The sequence below is a fragment of the Canis lupus genome, chromosome 21 (genome assembly GCF_048164855.1).
Source record: "Canis lupus baileyi chromosome 21, mCanLup2.hap1, whole genome shotgun sequence".
Classification (NCBI taxonomy): domain Eukaryota; kingdom Metazoa; phylum Chordata; class Mammalia; order Carnivora; family Canidae; genus Canis; species Canis lupus.
Window position 1 is genome coordinate 2,013,166 of NC_132858.1, and position 21,441 is coordinate 2,034,606.

General features: G+C 48.5%; 1 protein-coding gene, 2 long non-coding RNA genes and 8 other non-coding genes across 25 annotated transcripts; 1 reads left to right on the top strand and 10 right to left on the bottom strand.

The window, feature by feature from the left end:
* Window positions 1-10: 10 nt before the first annotated feature.
* On the bottom strand, window positions 11-7,039 carry WDR74 (WD repeat domain 74). Its single transcript, XM_072789562.1, has 11 exons — window positions 6,895-7,039; window positions 6,705-6,811; window positions 6,497-6,618; window positions 4,201-4,276; window positions 3,913-4,059; window positions 3,666-3,767; window positions 1,844-1,944; window positions 1,701-1,756; window positions 650-795; window positions 510-566; window positions 11-221 (listed from the first exon to the last, which is right to left on the bottom strand). Exons 1-11 carry the CDS (start codon window positions 6,959-6,961, stop codon window positions 51-53), a joined length of 1,152 nt encoding a protein of 383 aa, XP_072645663.1. The 5' UTR covers window positions 6,962-7,039; the 3' UTR covers window positions 11-50.
* Window positions 7,035-8,428, top strand: LOC140612308 (uncharacterized). Its single transcript, XR_012013569.1, has 2 exons — window positions 7,035-7,719; window positions 7,823-8,428. It is a non-coding gene; the product is annotated as an uncharacterized lncRNA (long non-coding RNA).
* Window positions 8,429-12,116: 3,688 nt separating this feature from the next.
* Window positions 12,117-21,239, bottom strand: LOC140612310 (uncharacterized). Of its 15 annotated transcripts, none has more exons than XR_012013583.1 (12): window positions 21,135-21,239; window positions 20,531-20,583; window positions 20,184-20,268; window positions 19,891-19,941; window positions 19,507-19,540; window positions 19,140-19,299; window positions 18,796-18,843; window positions 18,579-18,613; window positions 18,331-18,367; window positions 17,820-17,953; window positions 13,585-13,714; window positions 12,117-12,694 (listed from the first exon to the last, which is right to left on the bottom strand). It is a non-coding gene; the product is annotated as an uncharacterized lncRNA (long non-coding RNA). The 15 variants fall into 15 exon arrangements; XR_012013577.1 differs by lacking the exon at window positions 12,117-12,694 and adding an exon at window positions 19,647-19,781 and having other exon boundaries at window positions 13,609-13,714; window positions 17,916-17,953; window positions 19,140-19,302; window positions 21,135-21,238; XR_012013573.1 differs by lacking the exons at window positions 12,117-12,694; window positions 13,585-13,714 and adding exons at window positions 17,469-17,680; window positions 19,647-19,781.
* LOC140613706 (small nucleolar RNA SNORD22) lies at window positions 17,754-17,876 on the bottom strand. Its single transcript, XR_012014593.1, has one exon. It is a non-coding gene; the product is annotated as a small nucleolar RNA SNORD22 (small nucleolar RNA).
* On the bottom strand, window positions 18,107-18,175 carry LOC140613705 (small nucleolar RNA SNORD31). Its single transcript, XR_012014592.1, has one exon. It is a non-coding gene; the product is annotated as a small nucleolar RNA SNORD31 (small nucleolar RNA).
* On the bottom strand, window positions 18,443-18,512 carry LOC140613704 (small nucleolar RNA SNORD30). Its single transcript, XR_012014591.1, has one exon. It is a non-coding gene; the product is annotated as a small nucleolar RNA SNORD30 (small nucleolar RNA).
* LOC140613699 (small nucleolar RNA SNORD29) lies at window positions 18,686-18,752 on the bottom strand. The gene has a single exon (XR_012014586.1). It is a non-coding gene; the product is annotated as a small nucleolar RNA SNORD29 (small nucleolar RNA).
* LOC140613707 (small nucleolar RNA SNORD22) lies at window positions 18,969-19,095 on the bottom strand. Its single transcript, XR_012014594.1, has one exon. It is a non-coding gene; the product is annotated as a small nucleolar RNA SNORD22 (small nucleolar RNA).
* Window positions 19,610-19,684, bottom strand: LOC140613700 (small nucleolar RNA SNORD28). The gene has a single exon (XR_012014587.1). It is a non-coding gene; the product is annotated as a small nucleolar RNA SNORD28 (small nucleolar RNA).
* LOC140613701 (small nucleolar RNA SNORD27) lies at window positions 20,029-20,103 on the bottom strand. The gene has a single exon (XR_012014588.1). It is a non-coding gene; the product is annotated as a small nucleolar RNA SNORD27 (small nucleolar RNA).
* LOC140613703 (small nucleolar RNA SNORD26) lies at window positions 20,391-20,466 on the bottom strand. The gene has a single exon (XR_012014590.1). It is a non-coding gene; the product is annotated as a small nucleolar RNA SNORD26 (small nucleolar RNA).
* Window positions 21,240-21,441: the final 202 nt, after the last annotated feature.

Sequence of the window (21,441 nt, forward strand, 5' to 3'; positions counted from 1 at the left end):
GGGTCATGGCGGGTGTTGAGCTGTTTATTTACAAAGTGAGCATAGGCTCTTCAGGCGCTGGTGGACCCAGGCCGCTGCTTTTTTCTCCGTCTGGTTTGGAGAGCCCCTTGGGTCTGCTCCGAATCAGGGAGCGTCCGCTTGGCAGCTGCCTCCAAGGAGGCCCAAAGTTCATCTGTCTCTGTGTCTTCCGGTGGTGCCTTTTTGGCCTCTTGGGGCTCATCCTGGCAGGGGGAGAAAGGTTAGAGGAGTCAGGGACACAGAAACAGATACACAGGGAAGAAGGATCCAGCTGGGAAATAATCGCTTTTATTTCCTGCTGCCAGACACTATTCCCATCCATGCTATGTCAACCCTCGGCAGTAACCCTATCAGGAATATAACTATTAACACTCCTCAGAGAACTTCAGTAACTTGGCAGACAAGGAGACAGTTCCAGCCACTGTTTTTTTTTTCTCTCCCCAGGGAAATGCTCACACCTGTGTCCTTACTCCCACAGACCAGCTGCTTACCTCCCAGTTATCCCTGCCTGACAGAAGAAGGCAGTTCAGTTGAGACTTGAGATAAACCTACAAAAGATCAGGAGCCTTAGGGAGGCAAGCACACTGAAACAAAAACCTGGATGGGGACACACGAGGCAACCAGCTCTCACCTTATGCTCCAGGCCCCGTGGATTCTGGATCCTGTGTATCCTCAAGACTCTGTCCAAGCCACAGGAGGCTAGGAGGGGCTTTGAAGGGTGGCACTGTAATCCTCGGACACTGCCCGCCAGCCCCTTCAGACAGCCCAGTAGGCACCCTGGGGAAGGGAGGAGGCATCAGCACTAGCTGGCCAGCCAACAACCATTAAATGTTTCTTTTTTTTTTTTTAGAGAGAGAAAGAGTGCATGTGCAGAGGGGGTGGGGATTTTACACAGGCTCCATGCCTAATGTGAAGCGGGTTGTTGGGCTCCATCTCACAGCACTGAAATCATAACCTAAGCAGAAATCAAGAGTTGGACACTTACCCAACTAGCCAACCCAGGTGCCCCAGTTGTTTACTGTTTCAATCACCTTATGTTTCAATATTCTTTCTAAAAAGATTTTATTTATGAGAGAGAGAGAGGCAAAGACACAGGCAGAGGAAGAAACAGGCTCTCTGCAAGAGCCCAATGTGGGACTCCATCTCAGATCCCAAGATCACGGGATCTCTGGGTGGCGCAGCGGTTTGGCGCCTGCCTTTGGCCCAGGGCGCGATCCTGGAGACCCGGGATCGAATCCCACGTCGGGCTCCCGGTGCATGGAGCCTGCTTCTCCCTCTGCCTGTGTCTCTGCCTCTCTGTCTCTCTCTGTGTGACTATCATGAATAAATAAATAAAAAAAATCTTAAAAAAAAAAAAAAAATCCCAAGATCACACCCTGAGTCAAAGGCAGATGCTCAACCACTGAGCCACCCAGGTGTCCCTATGTTTCAATAATTCCTCGATATAAAACTAGGACAGGAATTCTCACTGGTATGTCTCCATTTTATAGGTGAAAGAGCTAGAAGACACAAAGAGTTGAAACAACTTGTCCAAGATCATATAGCTTCTGGTGAAACCAGGATTTGAACCCAGGCAATAGGCACCTGAATGAGGGCTCAGCCACTCCACTGCACCCTCTCAGAGGGAATCCCATCCTTCCTCCCACCCTTTGTCCTCTTGCAAGGTTCCCTAATCCACTCACCTTGTCGAAGGTCAATTTCTGCCAGCTGCCCGTGAGTGTTCCCCACGATCACAGAACTAAGGAGGAAACCAGAGGCAGGTGGGGTCAGCAGGAGCCCCCATGAGTCCTCTCTGAGCCCCAATCTTTGTCCTCTCAACACTTACTTGCCCCCAGGAGTGAGGGTCATGGCCATAAGTGGGTACTCTCCATAGGTGACCTCTAGGACCGGCCGCCGCTGCGGGGAGGCTGGATCATAGACACGGACCTGGAGACACCAAGGTATCACAAGAGTACCTTCATGCCATATACCCCCAGCTCTGTTTTCTCCCCATCTTTACCCCCTCCTTCACACACTGCTTTATTTATGACCTACTCTTAGAGAAACTTTCTTATTTGAAATGTACCCCCTTTCCTCTGAGTGTCAGGCAGCGGAGATCTGCTTAGGAGCATGAACGGGCAGGGCTGAGGAAAGAATTACCCCAGATTGGGGGGTGGCAGCATTCCCATGGTCTGCATGTGTGAACATTCTATCCCTTCATACTCTCATCTGGGGATGAAAAAGCAAGCCAGGAGATGCCTGGGGCCCCAGTGGTTGAGCATCTGCCTTCAGCTCAGGTCGTGATCCTGGCCAGGGTCCTGGGATCAATTCCTGCACTGAGCTCTCTATGGGGAGCCTGCTTCTCCCTCTGCCTATGTCTCTGTCACTTTGTGTCTCTTGTAAATAAATAATTAAAATCTTAAAGAAAAATAAAAAAAGCAGCAAGCTAGTCCAACTGTCAGAGTACTGAATTTCAGAGAAATTTAGCCTAAACAACAGAGAGAAAAAGCCTCATACTGTGTTTGAACAGAGGCAAATCAACAAGATCAGATTTCATTACGCAGGAATAAAGGAAATGGGGCAAATAGTGACCCAATCCTGCCTGGGTCTTAGGACTCAAATAAGGACGGCTGTAAAGATCCCCAGTTGGACCCTCCTTTCCTCCTATAAAGCTGAGAAGCTGAGGCTGACAAGGGTCAGGCCTTGATCCCAAACAAATCAGAGGCTACATCAAAACCAGAACCCAGGGACACCTGGGTGGCTCAGCGGTTGAGCATCTATCTGCCTTTGGCTCAGGGCATGATCCCAGGATACGGGATCAAGTCCCACATCAGGCTCCCTGCATGGAGCCTGCTTCTCCCTTTGCCTATGTCTCTGCCTCTCTCTCTCTCCCTGTCTCTCATGAATAAATAAAAAATCTTAAAAAAAAAAAAAACAACAGAACCCAGAGACACCTGGGTGGCTGAGTGGTTGAGCATCTGTCTTCAACTCAGGTCGTGATCCCAGGGTCCTGGGATCAAGTCCCGCATTGGACTCCCTACAAGAAGCCTGCTTCTCCCTCTATGTCTCTACCTCTCTTCTCTCTGTGTCTCTCATGAATATATAAAATCTTAACAACAGGGATCCCTGGGTGGCGCAGCGGTTTGGCGCCTGCCTTTGGCCCAGGGCGCGATCCTGGAGACCCGGGATCGAATCCCACATCGGGCTCCCGGTGCATGGAGCCTGCTTCTCCCTCTGCCTGTCTCTCTTTCTCTCCCTCTCTCTGTGACTATCATAAATAAAAAAAAATAATAATAATAATAAAATAAAATAAAATCTTAACAACAAACAAAACAAAACCAGAACCCAGTTTTCTTGCCACCCAACCCAGTGTCCTCTCATCACACCTGTACCCTGTGATTCTACTATGAAAAGGGCATTTTCTTCTTCCCTCCTCCCTTCCAGATAGGAAATAAAGGGTCACAGTCCAGAATACTCGTCCTAGAATGCACTAGAAGGTCATGGCTCAGCCATGGGGCTGGGATGGATGGGGGAAAGGCTCTCTCTGAAAACTCAGGGACAGAGCCTAAGAAGGATAGCTGTGCCAAATGATGAGGATTGAGCCTGTGTAGGGAGGCTATTTCTCCAGTAGAGAAAGCCCAGGAGGCAGGAGTGGGATGGTGCCTCACCTGGTGGTACCCTGTGCAGGTGACAAGCTTCTGAGACTCAGGAAGAAACTGTATGTCCTGATCCCAGATGGGAACTCGCAGGTCAAGCCAGTCGTTCCGTACCTGGTCAGGGGTGGGTAGATGGGAGATAAGTTGTGGGAGGCTCATAGGCCCTTTCCTTCAGCCCTTTATCATCATCCCCTAAAGCCCACCTCGTCTCTGACTCAGTCAGTGGCCTCAGCCCCAGAACCTCCCACCCGTTACTTACATTCTTGGCCCTGAACACAGGTTCCTCAGACCCCTGTAGGTCCCACACCTTCAAAGCATTCTCTTTCCCACCCGTAGCAACCATGTGGGGGTGAGCTGGGTCTTGGCGCATCCTACACACCCCAGGACCCACACTCAGTTCCAAGAGCTGAAAAGAAGAGGAGATGGAAGGGGAGATGAGAAGCAGTTCCATAGTCTTTAATTCTTTAATCCTCTTACCCCAAAGCCCTCACTTGGTTCCTGGCCCCCACCTTCCCCAACCATCACCGGCAAGCCAGGGGAGCCTTACTGGGTCAGAGGATGCCTCCTTGTCATTCTCACGCCAGACTCGGACAATCCCAGAATCTACACATGTGATGAGGGTGCTGCAGACAGAGGAGGATAGAGTTAGGTTAAAAGAAGAAAAGTAGGGCACCCCGGCTGGCTCAGTGGTTTAGTGCTGCCTTCAGCCCAGGGCGTGATCCTGAAGACCTGGGATCAAGTCCCATGTTCGGGCTCCTTGCATGGAGCCTGCTTCTCCCTCTGCCTGTGTCTCTGCCTCTCTTTCTGTATGTCTCTCATGAATAAATAAATAAAATTTTTAGAAGAAAGAAAGAAAGAAAGAAAGAAAGAAAGAAAGAAAGAAAGAAAGAAAGAAGAAAGAAAGAAAGAAAGAAAGAAAGAAAGAAAGAAAGAAAGAAAGAAAGAAAGAAAGAAAGAAAGAAAGAAAGAAAGAAAGAAAGAAAAGTAAGTGTAAAAGTAATCTCTAGACCCCAGTGGACCCACTCCCAGATTTATTACAAGACTCTCAAAAAAAAAAAAAAAAAAAAGACTCTCTCCTTCCAGGTCTGTTATTTAATATCCTCAACAAGAGGAGGGCTTATCAGTTTTGTGAGTGAGGAGACTGAAGCTCTCAGAAATGATAAGACTTGCCTACACAACTATAAATATCAGAACCAGAGCTGGAGGGATCCCTGGGTGGCGCAGCGGTTTGGCGCCTGTCTTTGGCCCAGGGCGCGATCCTGGAGACCCGGGATCGAATCCCACATCGGGCTCCCAGTGCATGGAGCCTGCTTCTCCCTCTGCCTGTGCCTCTGCCTCTCTCTCTCTGTGACTATCATAAATAAATTTAAAAAAAAATTAAAAAAAAAAAAAAAAGAACCAGAGCTGGAAATCAAGTCTGTGACACTCCAAAGCAGAAAGCCTTTGCTATTCCACAGCTATGTCTGGGGGCACCTGGCCCTGCTGGTCTTTCTGAATCTTAAGTGGGTCACCAGGAGTCAGGATCAGTAGCTCTGGTGAAGTGGGACTGGTCTAAATTTAGGATCTGGCCAAAATCAAACACTAGCTTCTTCCCTCGAGTTCCCTGTTTGGAGTTCCAGATGGTAAATATCAATCTTGCCCTCAAAGTATGCACCCCTCCCATGAACCCCAAGCAAGTCTCTCCCAGGAATAGGAGCTGCAGAATCTGAGCCTATGTTCTTTCTCATGTCTGCCCACCTTCTCTACCTCGGTTCAGGCTGTGTCGCTTGCCTGGACTGTGGCAACAGCCTCCCCACGGCTCTTTCCAATCCATTTTCCTTGCTCAAACGCAATACCCCTATCACCTGCAAATCACAAGCGCAAAAATCTCAGCCTGGCTGTGAGAGACATTTAATACCTACCTAGCTTGCTCATATTGTATTAAAATGCATCCTCAGGCTCAGCGGTTTAGCACCGCCTTTAGCCCAAGGGCGTGATCCTGGAGACCCGGGATCCAGTCCCAAGTCAGGCTCCCAGCATGGAGCCTGCTTCTCCCTCTGCTTGTGTCTCTGCCTGTGTGTGTCTCTCATGAATAAATAAATAAAATCTTAAATAAATAAATAAATAAATAAATAAATAAATAAATAAATAAATAAAAAATACATCCTCGGCTTCAACCCCCAAATGCTGTTTATCTTTCCCATAATTACAGTGTAGCCTGACACCAATCCTTGGCCTCTGCCCAGGTGGTAGCCTCTTTCTAAAATGCATTTACTCTATTCTCTTCCGGTCAAAATTCTGCCCATCCTTCATGGCCCAGTGCAAATGTCTCACCCACACAGACATTTCTACATCTCACTTGTCAGAACACCACCAAACCTACACAGCTTATTCATTCACAGCCTTCTCCATCTTTGGAAGAAAAAGAAAACGTTTGGCAAGTTACCTAACCGGTAGCACTTTCCTATCCTTTACTTTGAGAACTTCACCAAGTTCTGGTGGTTGTTCTGTTCTGGTGGTTGGTGGTTGTTAGTCTCTGTTTTCAAACATACTTTAAACTATTAAATGACCTGCTCAGGGTCATCCAAAAGATTATGGAGCCAGAATGCAAAACTCTAGAGGATGCAAACTCCATGAAGGCAGGTACTTCACTGATGCATCTGGTTTACCTGCAGCCTTTGCATTTCACCCCATGCCTGTTACTCAGCAGGTATTCAATAAATGCTTGTTACAGGTAGGACACAGGTTCCTGTCACCCGCCCCAGTCCGTGGCACTATGGGTTGATTGTCATTACTCGGCCTTCCTGAGGGAGTCTCCACGCTCTTCCTACAATCTGAGCGTTCAGCGAGGGGCTCGGTCTTACCTGTCGACCTGGGCGAGGCCTCGGAACGTGCCTTCCCCACCGGGGCAGTGCTTCTGGCCCTGAAATCGACCCTCCTCGGTGCTGAAGAACCTCACTGTTCTGTCGGCGCACCCCACCAGGATCTGCGGGTAGAAGAGGGCAGGATGACGATCAAGCAGGGCTGCCGCACCCTGGCTCCCCAGCTCGGGACCGAACAGCTGCCGCTCACCTGAGTCTCACCGCCGGCGCCCCAGCACAGGGCGCTCACCGCCTCCTCGCGCCGCGGCTGTCCAGCAGCCGTGAAGTTCGCCGCCTGTTTGCGCTGAAGGTTCACCCCTGCGGGAGGCGGGCGTCAATCGCGCCGCGGTCACGAGCGGGGGTCACCCTCCACCTTCCCCACGCCGGGCCCAGCCACCCACCTTTCAGAATCCCGGTCTCGGTGCCCACCCACACATGGTTCCAGCGTGCCCCAGCAGCGGCCGCCATAACGGAGCCCGGCAGCCCGCTGCTCGCACTTCCGGCGCAGCGTCTGCGTCACCAGCGCGCGCGGAGCGGATCTGGACGGTCGCCGCCTCCGGGAGTTCTAGCAGCCGGAACCAGGGAACTTGGTGGTGACTTGGAAAAAGCTTGCGACTTTTGATCTGGGGATCGTGTTGGCGCTCCACGTTGGGTGTAGATATTTAAATAAATAAAAACTAAAGAAAGGGATCTCTGGGTGGCGCAGCGGTTTGGCGCCTGCCTTTGGCCTAGGGCGCGATCCTGGAGACCCGGGATCGAATCCCACGTCGGGCTCCCGGTGCATGGGGCCTGCTTCTCCCTCTGCCTGTGTCTCTGCCCCTCTCTCTCTCTCTCTCTCTCTCTGTGACTATCATAAATAAATAAAAATAAAAATAAATAAAGAGAGAGAGGGAAGAGTAAGGACCCCCTGCCTGCGCCAACTGGTTTTGCTTTAGGAAGAGGGAATCTGGAGACACCTGTTTATGATCCGGAGTAACTTGACAGTTTTGCACTTGGAGCGGAAGGCATCCTAGCCAGACCGCGTCGCCCGGGGGAGCCAGGCCTAGTCCGTCTCCCTATTCCAAAGCATCATGTACATCTTGTCTTCTGAACAAGAAAGCACACTTTAGAAATGACTCAAATCACTAATGAGGCACATGGCTTCGACCTCGAGTGTAAAGGACAAAAGGAAGAAAGATGGGGAAGATGAAACTGACGATCTTAAAGCAGAAATCTGGAAAGTGGAGGTAGGGACGTCGTGTTTTCTTTCTTCATCTTGAGGTTTGGTGATGGTGAAAATCAGTTCTGACAATAAAAATCTGCAAAATTAAAACAGTATTTCTCTCCCAGGGACAAACGGCTACTTTACAACGTCGGGACAGCCCCTTCTTTGAGTGACTACTGTTTTCTTATGGAGAGATTTTTCTTCTCTGAAATTAGAGTAGCAAAAACTTGACTGTTTGAGATGATACCAGTAAGAATAAAAACATCCCACTTTTGCCTGCACAGGCCTCTACAGAGAAACAAGCCTCCGTTTGCAGCTCAGCTGCAGAGCTGCTGGTGCGAGTTCTGGGCATCACATTCCACATTTATCTTAACGTCGTATTACCAAGGAAACAATCACCCTGGCTCTACTTCACAGTCTATACCTGCTATTGGCCTCCTTGGGCACTGCCGCCCCACCCCCCCAACCTGGTATTGAAATAGCACAGCATTAAACTAAACCTAAATTTGCCCTTATCTTTAAAATTCTACATTTAGGGAGCCCGGGTGGCTCAGCGGTTTAGTGCCGCCTTCAGCCCAGGGCTTGATCCTGGAGACTGGGAATTGAATCCCACGTCGGGCTCCCTGCATGGAGCCTGCTTCTCCCTCTGCCTATGTCTCTGCCTCTCTATGTGTGTGTGTGTGACTATCATAAATAAATAAAAATTTTTAAAAATCTTAAAAAAAAAAAAAGTTCTACATTTAAATCCTTTATCTTGCAGGAGCCTCTTTTGGGTGGGTTTTCTCATTGTAAGCGTCTACCTTTGCCCAGGGTGGGATCCTGGAGTCCCAGGATCGAGTCCCAACAGAGCTCCTTGCAGTTGTTTCACTGTTATTCCTTAAAACATCTTGAGTTCAGTCCCCGCCGGCGGGCCGCCGCGCGCGCCCCGCGTGGCGCGGCGTGCCCCGCCGCGCGTCGGGACCGGGGTCCGGTGCGGAGAGCCCCTCGTCCCGGGAAACGGGGCGCGGCCGGAAAGGGGGCCGCCCCCTCGCCCGTCACGCAACGCACGTTCGTGGGGAACCTGGTGCTAAACCATTCGTAGACGACCTGCTTCTGGGTCGGGGTTTCGTACGTAGCAGAGCAGCTCCCTCGCTGCGATCTATTGAAAGTCAGCCCTCGACACAAGGGTTTGTGAAGGAAAAATAATAAAAAAAAAAAAAAAAAAAAAAAAAAAAAAAAACATCTTGAGTTCAGAAAGAGTTTCATGGAAAACTGCTTAACCTGAGAGAAACCAAGTTAAGTTGCTGGCCGGTTGAGAAACAGGCAGTCACTACTCCACCTGTTTCAGCTGTCATCAACACAGGACAGTGTTTACGAAGTGGATTTTCCCAATTCGAACTGCAATAGCTTTTTCTTGCACTTTATGCACCGGCATTACTCTACCTTTAGAAAAGGTGCACTTTTTATGATTCAAAGTTATTTGACGAGGGTGGACGGAGTGGTTCGTTTACTTTTTTTAAGCTCTCCATGTTACCCGGTATTATAACAGAAGACCACTGGCTCGACCCGGCTGGCCTAGGCCTGTTGTGTGCTGGACCTGACTTACAATGAGACACTCAGCAATTAACTGTCTACCTTCCAGCCCAGGGCATGATCCTGGAGTCTCAGGATCGAGTCCCACAACGGGGTCCCTGCATGCTGCAGGGCCTGCTGTTCCTTCTACCTAGGTCTTTGCCTCTTCCCTCTCTCTTATGAATAAATACACAAAATCTTAAAAACTGCGAGAAGCTGCTTTCTAAAAGTTTTTTTTTTTTTTTCCATTTATGATAGTCACAGAGAGAGAGGCGCAGAGACATAGGCAGAGGGAGAAGCAGGCCCCATGCACCGGGAGCCCGACGTAGGATTCGATCCCGGGTCTCCAGGATCGCACCCTGGGCCAAAGGCAGATGCTAAACCGCTGCGCCACCCAGGGATCCCAAGAAGCTGCTTTCTAAATTTCGTAGTTCCTGACTAAATATTATCCCAATAAATAAGTCATAAAACTACTACAGAACAAAAACCGAAAAGTAAAAGCTAAACTCAGTACTAACCTTAAACAATCTTTATCTCTTTGGGAGGGCGCTAAGTACACCATCCCTAAAAGAACTGCGATAACAAGCCAGAAAAACTCCTATTACTATCACCCTTTCTAATCCCGAAGGTCCACTTAACATATTATTGTGGGTTAAAATAATGGGTCAAACATTAAGTAGGTAAGAACAAATATCACACCCAACCAAAAAAAAGACCAGCGATAGGGGCAGCCCGGGTGGCTCTGTGGTTTGGCGCCGCCTTCGGTCCAGGGCGTGATCCTGGAGACCTGGGATCGAGTCCCACATCGGGCTCCCTGCATGGAGCCTGCTTCTCCCTCTGCCTGTGCCTCTGCCTCTCTCTCTCTGTGTGTCTCTCATGAATGAATAAATAAATAAAAATCTTTAAAAAAAAAAAAAAAAAAGACCAGCGATAGAAGTTTCTTGGCTTCCCCTGCAGCCTTACTGTTAGTATAGCTTTTCCGAGTGTTGTGATTTTTGTGGTCTAATGATTAGATTACTTTGCAATATGCAACGTTCTTAAATTCAATTTCTCAATAGTCTTATTCATAATAATAGCTAATGTTTTTAGAGGACTTTGTTTTTTCTAAAGATTTTATTTATTCATTAGAGACACACAGAGAGAGAAGCAGAGACACAGGCAGAGGGAGAAGCAGGCTCCATGCGGGGAGCCCGACATGGGACTCGATTCGGATCCTTCCAGGATCACACCCTGGGCTGAAAGCCGCGCTAAACCGCCGAGCCACCCGGGCTGCCCCCTAAAGGACTTTATTTTTATTTTTATTTTTATTTTTTTTAAAAGATTTTATTTATTTATTCATGAGAGACAGAGAGGTCCCTAAAGGACTTTAAATAGCGTTCTTTGCTCCTTAGCCTGCCAGTTGGCCCTAGATGTTTTGCATAACCCCGCCCCTCCGTTGTTTTTACTTTCTCGGGATTGGCCCACACAGAGGTCGGATGACCACGTGGGCGTGGCCTCTTTTCCTCCTAGGCCGTCGCGACAGTCCGCGCGTCTGCAAGCGTTCGGGCGCCTCCGGGGGTCGGTGGGGCGGCGGTCTCGGTTGGTGGGTAGCAGGTGGCGTGGCGGGTGCCGGCACCCCTCGCCGGGTCCCTTATTTGGCGAGGCGGCGGCTGCCCACGCACAGGCTTCGGAGTCCGAAGAACCGGGTTGGGATCCCCGCTGCCTAGTTGGTGACTTGAAAACACGAGGCCCAGAGCTTGGACGACCGCGTCGGCGTCTGTTAAATGGGTCATGAGAACCAGCGCAGCGTGCGCGCGGCTAGGGCTGGCGGTGCGGATTGGCCCAGGGGGCTGCGTTCCCCTCGCCGCCCCCGGGATTGTAACGTCCACCCCCCGCCCCCTTACGACTTGCGGTCCGCGCTCTCCGGTCCCACGCCGTGAGCTCTTCGCAGAGGGGAAAAGAGGCCCCGAGAAAGGCCTTTGGGATTCCGGATCCTAAACTCGGGTGGGAGGGAGGGGGTGCGGCCAGCGCAGATAAAACTTGAGCGAAGCAGTTCTTTTCGTAGGCTCAAAGCAAAGTCCGGCTGTAGGAAAAGGATCGAGATCAGGCCGAGCTGAGAAGGGACTTGGGGTCCCGTTTCCTTGGAAACTGTATTATATAAATGTGGAACGTTCTGTTCCAAACCCCATTCACAAGATCTATACCCAGGGTGGAAATAGAATCCGAATCTCCGGGTCGAAGTGACCTGGTGGGAACTTTTTTCCCGGACAGGCTTTCAACTAGCAGAATGTGTGTGATCTGTGCTTTTAGAGAACACGGCTCTCAGTGTTGTGTCCCCGATGTTAATAGACGCAGTCTCTATAGGTCCCCGTAAGTAAACCCAGAGCCTCCAGCGAGGTGCTGAATTGAGAGGGCGTGGCAGCAAGACCAAGATGCCCGGATCCTGATTCTCAGGGCCTCTCCAGTGTGTTACGTTGCATGGCAAAAAGTACTTTTCAGATATGGTTAAATTAGGGTTTGGGGGATTATCTTGGATAATCTGGTAGGCCCTGTAATCACAAAGGTCCTTATCAGGGAGAGGGAAGGCAGGAGCCAACGTCAGAATGATGGGGCATGCAGAAGATGGATGAGGCATTGCTGGCTTGAAGATGGAAGGTGATCAGATGGATATGGGCGGCCCCTTAGAAGCTGGAAGAGGCAAGGGAACAGATTCTTCCTTAGAGCTTCCTGATTGGGACGCAACTCTACCAACACAGCTTGATTTTGGCCCAGTGAGACCCGTTTTGGACACCTGACCTTCAGGACTGTAAGATAACAAGTTTTGTCTTAGGCCACCGAGTGTGGTAATCTGTGACAACAGTAAACACGAATACTGGGGCAAAAGCAAAATTCAGGTTTTTAAAAAAGATTTTATTCATGAGAGACAGAAGCAGACTTGGCAGAGGGAGAAGCAGGCTTCCTGCAGGGAGCCTGATGCAGGACTTGATCCCAGGACTCCAGAATCACAACCCAAGCCAAAGGTAGACGCTCAACCACTGAGCCAACCAGGTGCCCCCCAAATTCAGTTTCTTTTCATCTCAACTTTCTCCAAATTCTGCAAGACCCAACCTCAGGCAAGCCACAGCCCGCGAGCTGAGCAGGCTTCACCTTCTGCCCAGGCTACAGCCTTTGTACTGGAACACAGATCATAGATCTTGTGGTGGGCAGTTCCCCAGACAGGGCTGCACTCTGCAGCAGCCGGCATCTTCCTCGGAAGCCAGGACAAGTGGGGAGTGGCTCCTTCACCCAGTTTGCTGTTACCCCTTCTTCTTCCTACACAAGTAAGGGAGACTGATGGTGCAGGTGCCATAAGAACTTGGGATTACATTTGCTCCTGGGAGGCCTTTTGTTCACTTGTTTGTGCTTGTTGATCACATTCTGCAATAATAAAATCAGATGGGGTCCTTGCCTTCCTGACGTTCAGTTTCCTGGGGAAAACAGGGAGAAGAATCCTGTGATCATCTAGGCGAGAGCCTTGGGCCTTGGGCTCTGACTGCAGAAGTGGAGGCAAGTGGTAGAGTTCACAGAGAATCACTGGCTTTGAGGACAGGCAAAGTGAGGCCAAGGAAGAATATTCTTTCCAGGTGCATATTCTAAATTTATTTACTTTCATGAAACCAATATTCTGTTAACTGTTGCATAATATTCAAAGGCTTTTAACATTTCCCCTCCCATTTTTTAAAAAGATTTATTTATTCAGGAGAGACCCAGAGACAGAGGCTGAGGAACAAGCAGATTCCATGCAAGGAGCCCAATGTGGGACTTGATCCCAGGACTCCAGGATCATGCCCTGGGCCAAAGGCTCAATTGTTGAGCCACACCCTTTTTTGGTGTTCTTAAGCAGATGTTATAAACTTAAAAATTAGCACAATATAGAGCAAGTAAAAAAAAATGCCTAGTCAACTTGAAGAGATTCTTAATTTTAACTTTATTTTTAATTTTTTTTTAGATTTTATTTATTTATTCATGAGGGATACAGAGAGAGGCAGAAACACAGGCAGAGGGAAAAGCAGGGGAGCCCGATGTGGGACTTGATTCCGGGACTCCAGGATCAAGCCCTGGGCCAAAGGCAGATGCTTAACCACTGAGCCACCCAGGGATCCCCTTAATTTTAACTTTATTGCATTTCCCAACCGCTCTGAGAATCTGTTGAAGCTTTACCCAAATGAGTTGCTGTATATTCATTTTGTATACAATTTCCAGGCAGATCCTTAGCGTCCCCTAGGCCCATTCACTAGCCTACAAGTTAACAACCACAGTCCTAAAGAGGCTGGGGAACTTGACAGAAGGTATCCAAACACCTAACAAGAGGTCATACCAAGTAGAGTCACAGATGGGGAGGTCCTGTGGGAGGCCGGTTGCAGGGTTGTCCGAGAGTGCTGCCTCTGGGAGCCGGCTCTACTGGACCCACTTTCCTGTGGCAACTCTGGGATGGATTTGGGCAGCTCCTGGAAAAGAAGCACCAGCTCTCCTTTTGGCCACCAATTTCACTCTTTGCTAATTGGTCTTAGCCCCTTGGCAGCCTTGAGAGAGAAGTAGTTACTATCATTTTCCCTCTTTAACAGATGGGGAAACTGAACCACAGCAGGTTAGGTGGTTTTCTTAAGGTCACACGGCTAGTAAGTGGCAGGACTCCAAAGTCAGGCAACCTGGCTATGGAGCCCGTATTTCTAAACCTATGCCATACCACCTTTGCTGGACTCTCTCCCTGGATGTCTGGGAGGCATTTCAGACTCCCCTCTATCCAAAATGGTTCCCACTGTCCCCACTGGAACATCTTTCATCTCCCCTCCACATCCATCAGCTAGTCCTATTGCTTCTACTCCAAAATACATTCTGAATGACTCCATTTCATTCCATGAGTTGCTCCTCAGCCTCCACATCTCTCCACCTTCTTTCCCATCTTAGCTCAGATGTCACTTCCTCAGAGATGCCTTCCCTGACCACCTTACCAAATCAGATTCTCGTTCTCTGCCAGCATTTCTCATGTATCTCAGGGTGTCTGCAACTTAGCACTATTGACATTTTTGGCTGAATAATTGTTTGGGGCGTGGTGGAGAGCTCTCCTGTGCATTATAGGTTCTCCCCATTGGATGCCAGTAATATGGCACCCCCAAAGCTGTAACAATCAGAAGTATCTCCAGGGATTGCTAAATGTTCTCTGGGGGTCAAAATCACCCCTGGTTGAAAACCACAGTGCTCAAATCTTATGTATTGGCGGTCTTATTTTCCTTTTTCCTCTTCTTCTAAAATGTAACCCAACAGCAGTCAATAAAAGCAAGAGCAAGGCCGTGGCTCTTCTGAGTACACTGCTAGGTTTGGGCACAGCAGCCTGTCAGCGCTGTGACCATTTACAGGGGTGGGGGATAGAGGAGTGTAGCAGATCTGAGCAGGGCAGGGAATCAGGTGTCTCAACGTCCAGTTGGGTTTCAAGTGAGGAGGTCAAGGGGTGAGTGGACACACCTGAAGCTCAGGGGAGAGATCTGAGGCATCAGGAACACAAGCCAGGCCTGTCATCCTCCCACATTTCTCCAAGTTGTCTATTATTCCTCTCATCTTTCAGCCAAAGTAGCCATTGACTTGGACCTGAATTTGAATTCATTTGCCAAATAGTGAAAGTAGTGTTCCTGGAAGTCTTGTCAACCACTCTCCTGGTGAATATGGCCTGGCTCCTGTTTTGGCCTAGACCACTTCTCTGGGCTGGATTAGGGTAGCAGTGGCCTCCAGGCTCCCAGAGGTAACAGCCTGGCCTAATGGTGGCCTCCAGGCTCCCAGAGGTAACAGCCTGGCCTAATAGAACAGTAGGATTCTAACTGCTGGCCCTCCCCTCCTCTGTTCTTCTGAGTATATTGATTCCTAGCACCTCCTCCCATGGTTAAGGGATAGAGATGTTACAAATATCAAGCCCCAAGACCAAGACCTGAGCCAAAACCAAGAGCTGGACACTCAGCTGGCTGAGCCACCCAGGCATCCCTAAGTTGCCCTGTAATTCTGACACAATATACTTTAAAAACTTGTATATGAAAGTGAATCCAATTTCATCATTTGGCATCCATCCTCTCATTTTGAATAGAATGTTCACTATGAGAACTACTCATTGCAGCCAGAATTGCCTGGTGGGATGGAGATAGAGTTTGTGAAAATGTGAAGTGTGCAGATTTGAGCCTCCAGGTGTAGAAAACTATGTAGCTGCTCTGCAGACAAAGAATCATTGATCTAAGCACACCTACAACTACCACCTAGTGTTTCAGGTTTGACAACTTCCTTTACTGTCCTTCATCCAAAGCCAACTTGTCCAGGGACAGTTAAAATGCAGGCTTAGAAGAAAGAAAAATGCAGTATTGGGACACCTGGGTGGCCCAGTGGTTGAGCATGTTTGGCTCAGGCTGATTGATCCCAGGATCTGGGTTTGAGACCCACATTAGGATCCTTGCAGGGGGCCTGCTTATGCCTCACTCATGAATAAACTCTTCTAAAATAATGCAGCATTTGGGGGCACCTGGGTGACTCAGCTGCATCTTGGGATCCAGTTCCCCTGTTGGGCTCTGTAATCAGTGGAGTCTCCCCCCCTCCCACTAGGTCTCACACTAAAATCTTTAAAAATTAGGTATGTGTGGGAATAAACCATCTGAAGGAGATTCTAAATTCTCAAGTACCCAGTCACATCTTAACTCCACTTCCTAAATTTATGGCCAGATACAATGGTACAGGTAGAAAAAAAGATTTAGTGTTATGTTTACTGGACACTCCTACCAGATGTCCTAAGTGAATAGAAATTCTGGTTTCCCATGGAAAGTAATGGAGACACAAGCACAATTAATCTAATCAAACTATATACCAACAGCATAAATTGACAATGATTGGCCAAGGTAGGCTTTCTAGCAGTGCCCTTTTTTAAAAAAGTTTATGATAGGGATCCCTGGGTGGTGCAGCGGTTTGGCGCCTGCCTTTGGCCCAGGGCGCGATCCTGGAGACCCGGGATCGAATCCCACGTCGGGCTCCCGGTGCATGGAGCCTGCTTCTCCCTCTGCCTGTGTCTCTGCCTCTCTCTCTCTGTGTGCCTATCATAAAAAAAAAAAAAAAAAAAAAAAAAAAAAAAAAAATTTATGATAGTCACACAGAGGCAGACAGAAGCAGGCTCCATGCACTGGGAGCCTGACCCGGGATCGAATCCCACATCAGGCTCCCGGTGCAAGGAGCCTGCTTCTCCCTCTGCCTGTGTCTCTGCCTCTCTCTGTGTGACTATCATTAAAAAAAAAAAAAAAAAAAAAAAAAAAAAAAAAAAACAACTAGAGAAAAAAAAAAAAAAAAAACCCGAGGAATCCAGAAAAAGGGAATAAACTCAGACCTGGAGGTTCACCACAGAACAGCAATTCAAAGGCTGTAGAGGTCTGTTCCTACAGACCAACCCGACTCCACAGCAACCATGTTTAAGTTTCGTGTGCAGAAAAAGGGCAGTGGAACACCAGAATCTGACAGCTATTTTTTTGAATAAAGGAATCCTTGATGTCCATATGTCCCACTGACTTTCAGTGCCTGCAGCCAAGCCCACCAAAGTTAATCACCCAAACCCAGCCAACATTTCAACAAGGCACAATGGTCGGTGTGTGCTCAGGGCATCTGGGTGGCTCCATTGTTGATCATCTGTCACAACCCAGGGGTTGTGATCCCTGGGTTCTAGCCCATATCAGGTTCCCTGCAGGGAGCCTTCTGCTGGTCTCTAATGAATAAGTAAAACCCTAAAACACACACACAGAGACAGAAGCAGAGGGAGAAGCAGGCTCCATGCAGGGAGCCTGACTTGGGACTGTATCCGGGTCTCCAGGATCATGCCCTGGGCTGAAGGCAGCGCTAAACTGCTGAGCCACCCGGGCTGGGCTGCCCCTAGTTCACATTTTTTTTTTTAAAAGATAGACTGATTGCTTGATTGATTTATGATAGACAGAGAGAGAGAGAGAGAGAGGCAGAGACACAGGCAGAGGGAGAAGCAGTCTCCCTCCTGGGAACCCCACGTGGGACTTGATCCCGGGACTCCAGGATCATGCCCTGGGCTGAAGGCAGGCACTAAACCACTGAGCCACCCACGGATGTCCCCTAGGTCACATTTTAAAAGCCCTTTTCTAGGTACATTTTTCGTTTATCCTGGTCTATTAAATACGAAACACCAATATTTAAACAGATACATACCTGTTACATAAAAGCTTTGTTCTTTATTTTTTAAAATTTTTTATTTATTTATGATAATCACAGAGAGAGAGAGAGAGAGAGAGGCAGAGACATAGGCAGAGGGAGAAGCAGGCTCCATGCACCGGGAGCCCGACGTGGGATTCGATCCCGGGTCTCCAGGATCACGCCCTGGGCCAAAGGCAGGCGCTAAACTGCTGCACCACCCAGGGATCCTTCTTTCTTTAGACCTACAAAGAAGTACGTACAGTTGACTTCACCAAATGATTAATTCCCCTTTCCCATATTTAGAAATCCCTTATGATCCCTCAGACAGTTCCTTCTGGAGCAAATCTCCTTCCTTCCCCCAGCCAGCCCCAGTGGGTTCACCTTTACAGGCTCTGGGACTAGGACAGGAGGTAAGACGTGACTGTTTCTTCACTGGGAGCTTCTAGTTTGGGTTACTCTGTATGTAGATTTACTTGCCTCAGACTGGAGCTGAACAGAAAAATGGCTTAGGGTTCCTGCAAAAGAATGATTGACAACTAAGCCTCTCATCATGAGCTAAGGTTTCAGCACATATTTTTCAGTAACCACCAGTAAGTCCACAAGACTTCCTACTGGCTTAAAACCTACTTGATAAATTTCTCACCGTTGTCACCTCAGCAAGACAAGCTCACTGCTCAGAAAATACCTTTCAGTCACGGTGATCAGACTGGGGCGGTATTGAATTCATCACTGGTGAGGGGGAGCTTGTTGCAAGTGGTTCAGAATGGCCAGACAGAACTTTGGAGTAAACCAGTAATGTCTTCTTACAACTACCAAGACCAAAGTGCCACCAAACACCCCCACCCCCACCCAATTTATAGCAACCAAATAATAGGGTTATAAAGGCATTTACCTCAAATCATTCTTGAGTCCCACACAAGGTACTGGACCTGATACAAATAAGGGAATCAGTAATGCTTACCTCTAGCAATAAAAATTCTTCCCACTTAAACTATCATTCCTAGGAAAGTCAGAATTCCGAGTCTCAACAGCAAGTTATCAGCCGAACGAGATTCCACATAAGTCATCATGGATTTAGGCTCCCAAAAGGGTACTTTTCTGCCCAATGTATTTCATGTACCACATAAGGAAACTACTCACCTTTCAGCAAACAAGCAGGTTATAGGTAACAGGACCTAGAGGATGAAGATGTGGGTGAATAAAAAAAGGCCCTTCCACATAGCATCCCTCCACTCCTGCTGTCTCCAGTTTCTCAGGTGTTCACTTATTTTCATTGTGTAAGTCATAGTGAGCTAGTTTGACTCATCATGGAAACTGCAGATTTGGTGGCATGAGCCACAGACATTAATCAACTAACCTGTTAACTCTGGAGACTTTGGGGTAGCATACAGGAAACAAGCTGCTCCTGAAAGAGATCACATAATTAGTGAAGGATCCAAAAAATTAGTGAAGATTCAAAATCTATTTTAGCTATGGCTACTGGATTTAAGCTAAGAAAAGCCAAACAAATGTTACTAACAGGCATATGCTGTGCCTCAGACTGTTCCCTATGGAACAAATTCTCATCCTCTCTCCCAGTCAGTCCCAGTGGGTTCACCATTACTGGCTCTGGAACTGAACAGGGGGTAAGACAGGATGCTTGCTCTCCTCACCGGCACATACTCGGGACAAGCCACAACTATTAAGGTTACAAGTACTCACCATCCTTAATGTTGCTTTTGGAGAGCTCAACCCTGGACAGATCAAGGGAGTACCCAGAAGAAATAAAGCAAAGGATGCCTGGCTGGCTCAGTTGGCTCAGTGGGGCACCCAACTCTTGATCTTGAGGTCCTGAGTTTCGGCCCCATGTTGGGCACAGAGCCTACTTGTAAAAAAAAAAAAAAAAAAAAAAAAAAAAATTCACTCAGAAAAAAAGATTAACAGACAACAAAAAAGAACCAGTAATCTATATGGGCCAATCAAGTCTCTGCTCAAATAAACCAAAAAAACTCTAGGATGATAATATCATCCTTTGGATTATGGATTCACATATATGCTAACTAATCACAATACTGGGAAAAGCTCTTACTGTGAATAGATGAATGGATCACCATCAAGTCAACCTGTAAAAGGTGAACAAACAGTTACCCAAAAATATTAGGATGGAATAAAGTTTCCTTGGTAACAGAAACTGTCATCAGAACTCTAACATGCTATTAATTGTTGTACCTCACAGAGGATCAGCATATCTATTCAAATCATCTGACAGTGACGTATGGGGTAAGGGAGAGCATAGCCTCACAAGAAGTATACAGCTGGGCTGCTCTCTCCCTCCACAGGAAAAGTCATTCCAAGAGGAACAAGCTGGAAGGAGCAAAAAGGCAACACTGCTCCACTGGACATTTGCTCTTCTGATTGTAGGCAAAACTGGAGAGAATTCTCCAACCCCTCCCCCCATTTGAACAATTATTACCTGTATTCACTGTGGAGGTCAGTTGGATTCCTCAGGCTTAGAGAAGAGATGCTACACGCAGAAACAGAAAGCATTACATGTACCTAGCAATAATCACTTCTATGACTATAGTCATAGACCCTTAAGTACTCTTGGCCCACTTCTCAGCAGTAAGATGACATCACTTCTAAGTTCAGCCATATGCTTGTCTTTTTTTTATGTTCATCATAGAGTGGTCAGCACAATTTGAACAAGAAGCAACCCCACCTAGACACCATGCCCGCCCACACCTGCGGAAATCCCTGCATACCCACCCGGAGCACCGCGGTAATGCTTAGTTCATAGAGACAGGTCTTATCTCATCCTCCAAACTTTAAGGTCTTTGGAGCTGAACCACATCTGAAAAAAAAAAAAAAAAAAAAACGAAGAGCACCCCTCACTTAGTTCCACACCTTGCAGTCTGTCTCATGTTCGTTCCTAGAAGTCCGCGCTAAAAACGCAAACGTTTGCTGCGGAATGGTGCTACTCAGAATCTTTACATTTTCTCCACCAACCCATCAGAAAGAGAGAGTTCAATTCCTAGTATCATCCCCGTAGCACATCCCACGGGACTTCTCTGAACCCTACAACAGAGGAACGCGGTAAAGCTTGTCACACTTACTCTAGCAAGTCGGTTCTTTTCCATTCTTCGGCGTTCCCAAGCGCGCCTGGAACCTGCAGACCAAAGAATATTAAATCAACAGCCGTTCATTTCACAAGCGCTTTGTTTTCCGGAGCTACGACGGTGTCGGACTCCGGCTGTGCCAAGGCCCGTCTCCGATTTTTAAGATTTTATTTATGTATTCATGAGAGACACAGAGAGAGAGACAGAGACACAGGCAGAGGGAGAAGCAGGCTCCATGCAGGGAGCCCGACGTGGGACTCGATCCCGGGTCTCCAGGATCACGCCCTGGGCCGAACGCGGCGCTAAACCTTGCTGAGCCACCCGGGCTGCCCTCCTCAGAGTTTTTTTTATCCTCACGGAGATCAGTACAGGTCTGTGAAAGGTTCTCATCACAGAGAGGGCCTCCTGTGCGGCCCGCCACCGCCATTTTGTGCTCCGCAAAGCTCCGCCGCGGCTCCCTGCAATCGAGGCCACGGCCGAGATCTCTCATCCCTCCCTCGCCCATCAATGAGTGAAACTGAAAGTGCTCAGGCATCCTACGCTCACCCAGTTTTTCTGCTCAAGTCACTTAAAAAAAACATAAAGCAAAAACGAAGCTTACCAATCGCCATGGAAAAATGAGACCGAAGGACCGCAGCGAGACACTTAAATACCACCTCGCAAGGGCCCACGGGATGGGGCAGGCGGGACTATGGCGACGCAGGCGCATAAGGAGAGGGCGCGCGAACCCGGGGGGTTGTGGGTAGAGAATTCCTGGGAAGGCGGGAGTTCCGTGAGCCCCGCCTGGAGCTGGGGCGCGAAAAAGGTGCGCATGCGCCTTAGGGAAGCGCGCGGGCGGTCTGGTCTTCTCCTGGGAGGTTGGTACCCGGCTTCCCCTGGGACTGAAGGGCGGAGGCTTCGCACCGACC

Bases quoted from the DNA above. Each gene is read 5' to 3' on its own strand.
- WDR74 (XM_072789562.1), bottom strand. From the start codon at position 6,961: ATGGCGGCCGCTGCTGGGGCACGCTGGAACCATGTGTGGGTGGGCACC. The intron at 6,619-6,704 runs GTGAGCGGCAGC...TTCTACCCGCAG, and splicing joins GCGCCGGCGGTGAGACTCAG to ATCCTGGTGGGGTGCGCCGA. The intron at 1,945-3,665 runs GTGAGGCACCAT...TGGTGTCTCCAG, and splicing joins CCTGCACAGGGTACCACCAG to GTCCGTGTCTATGATCCAGC.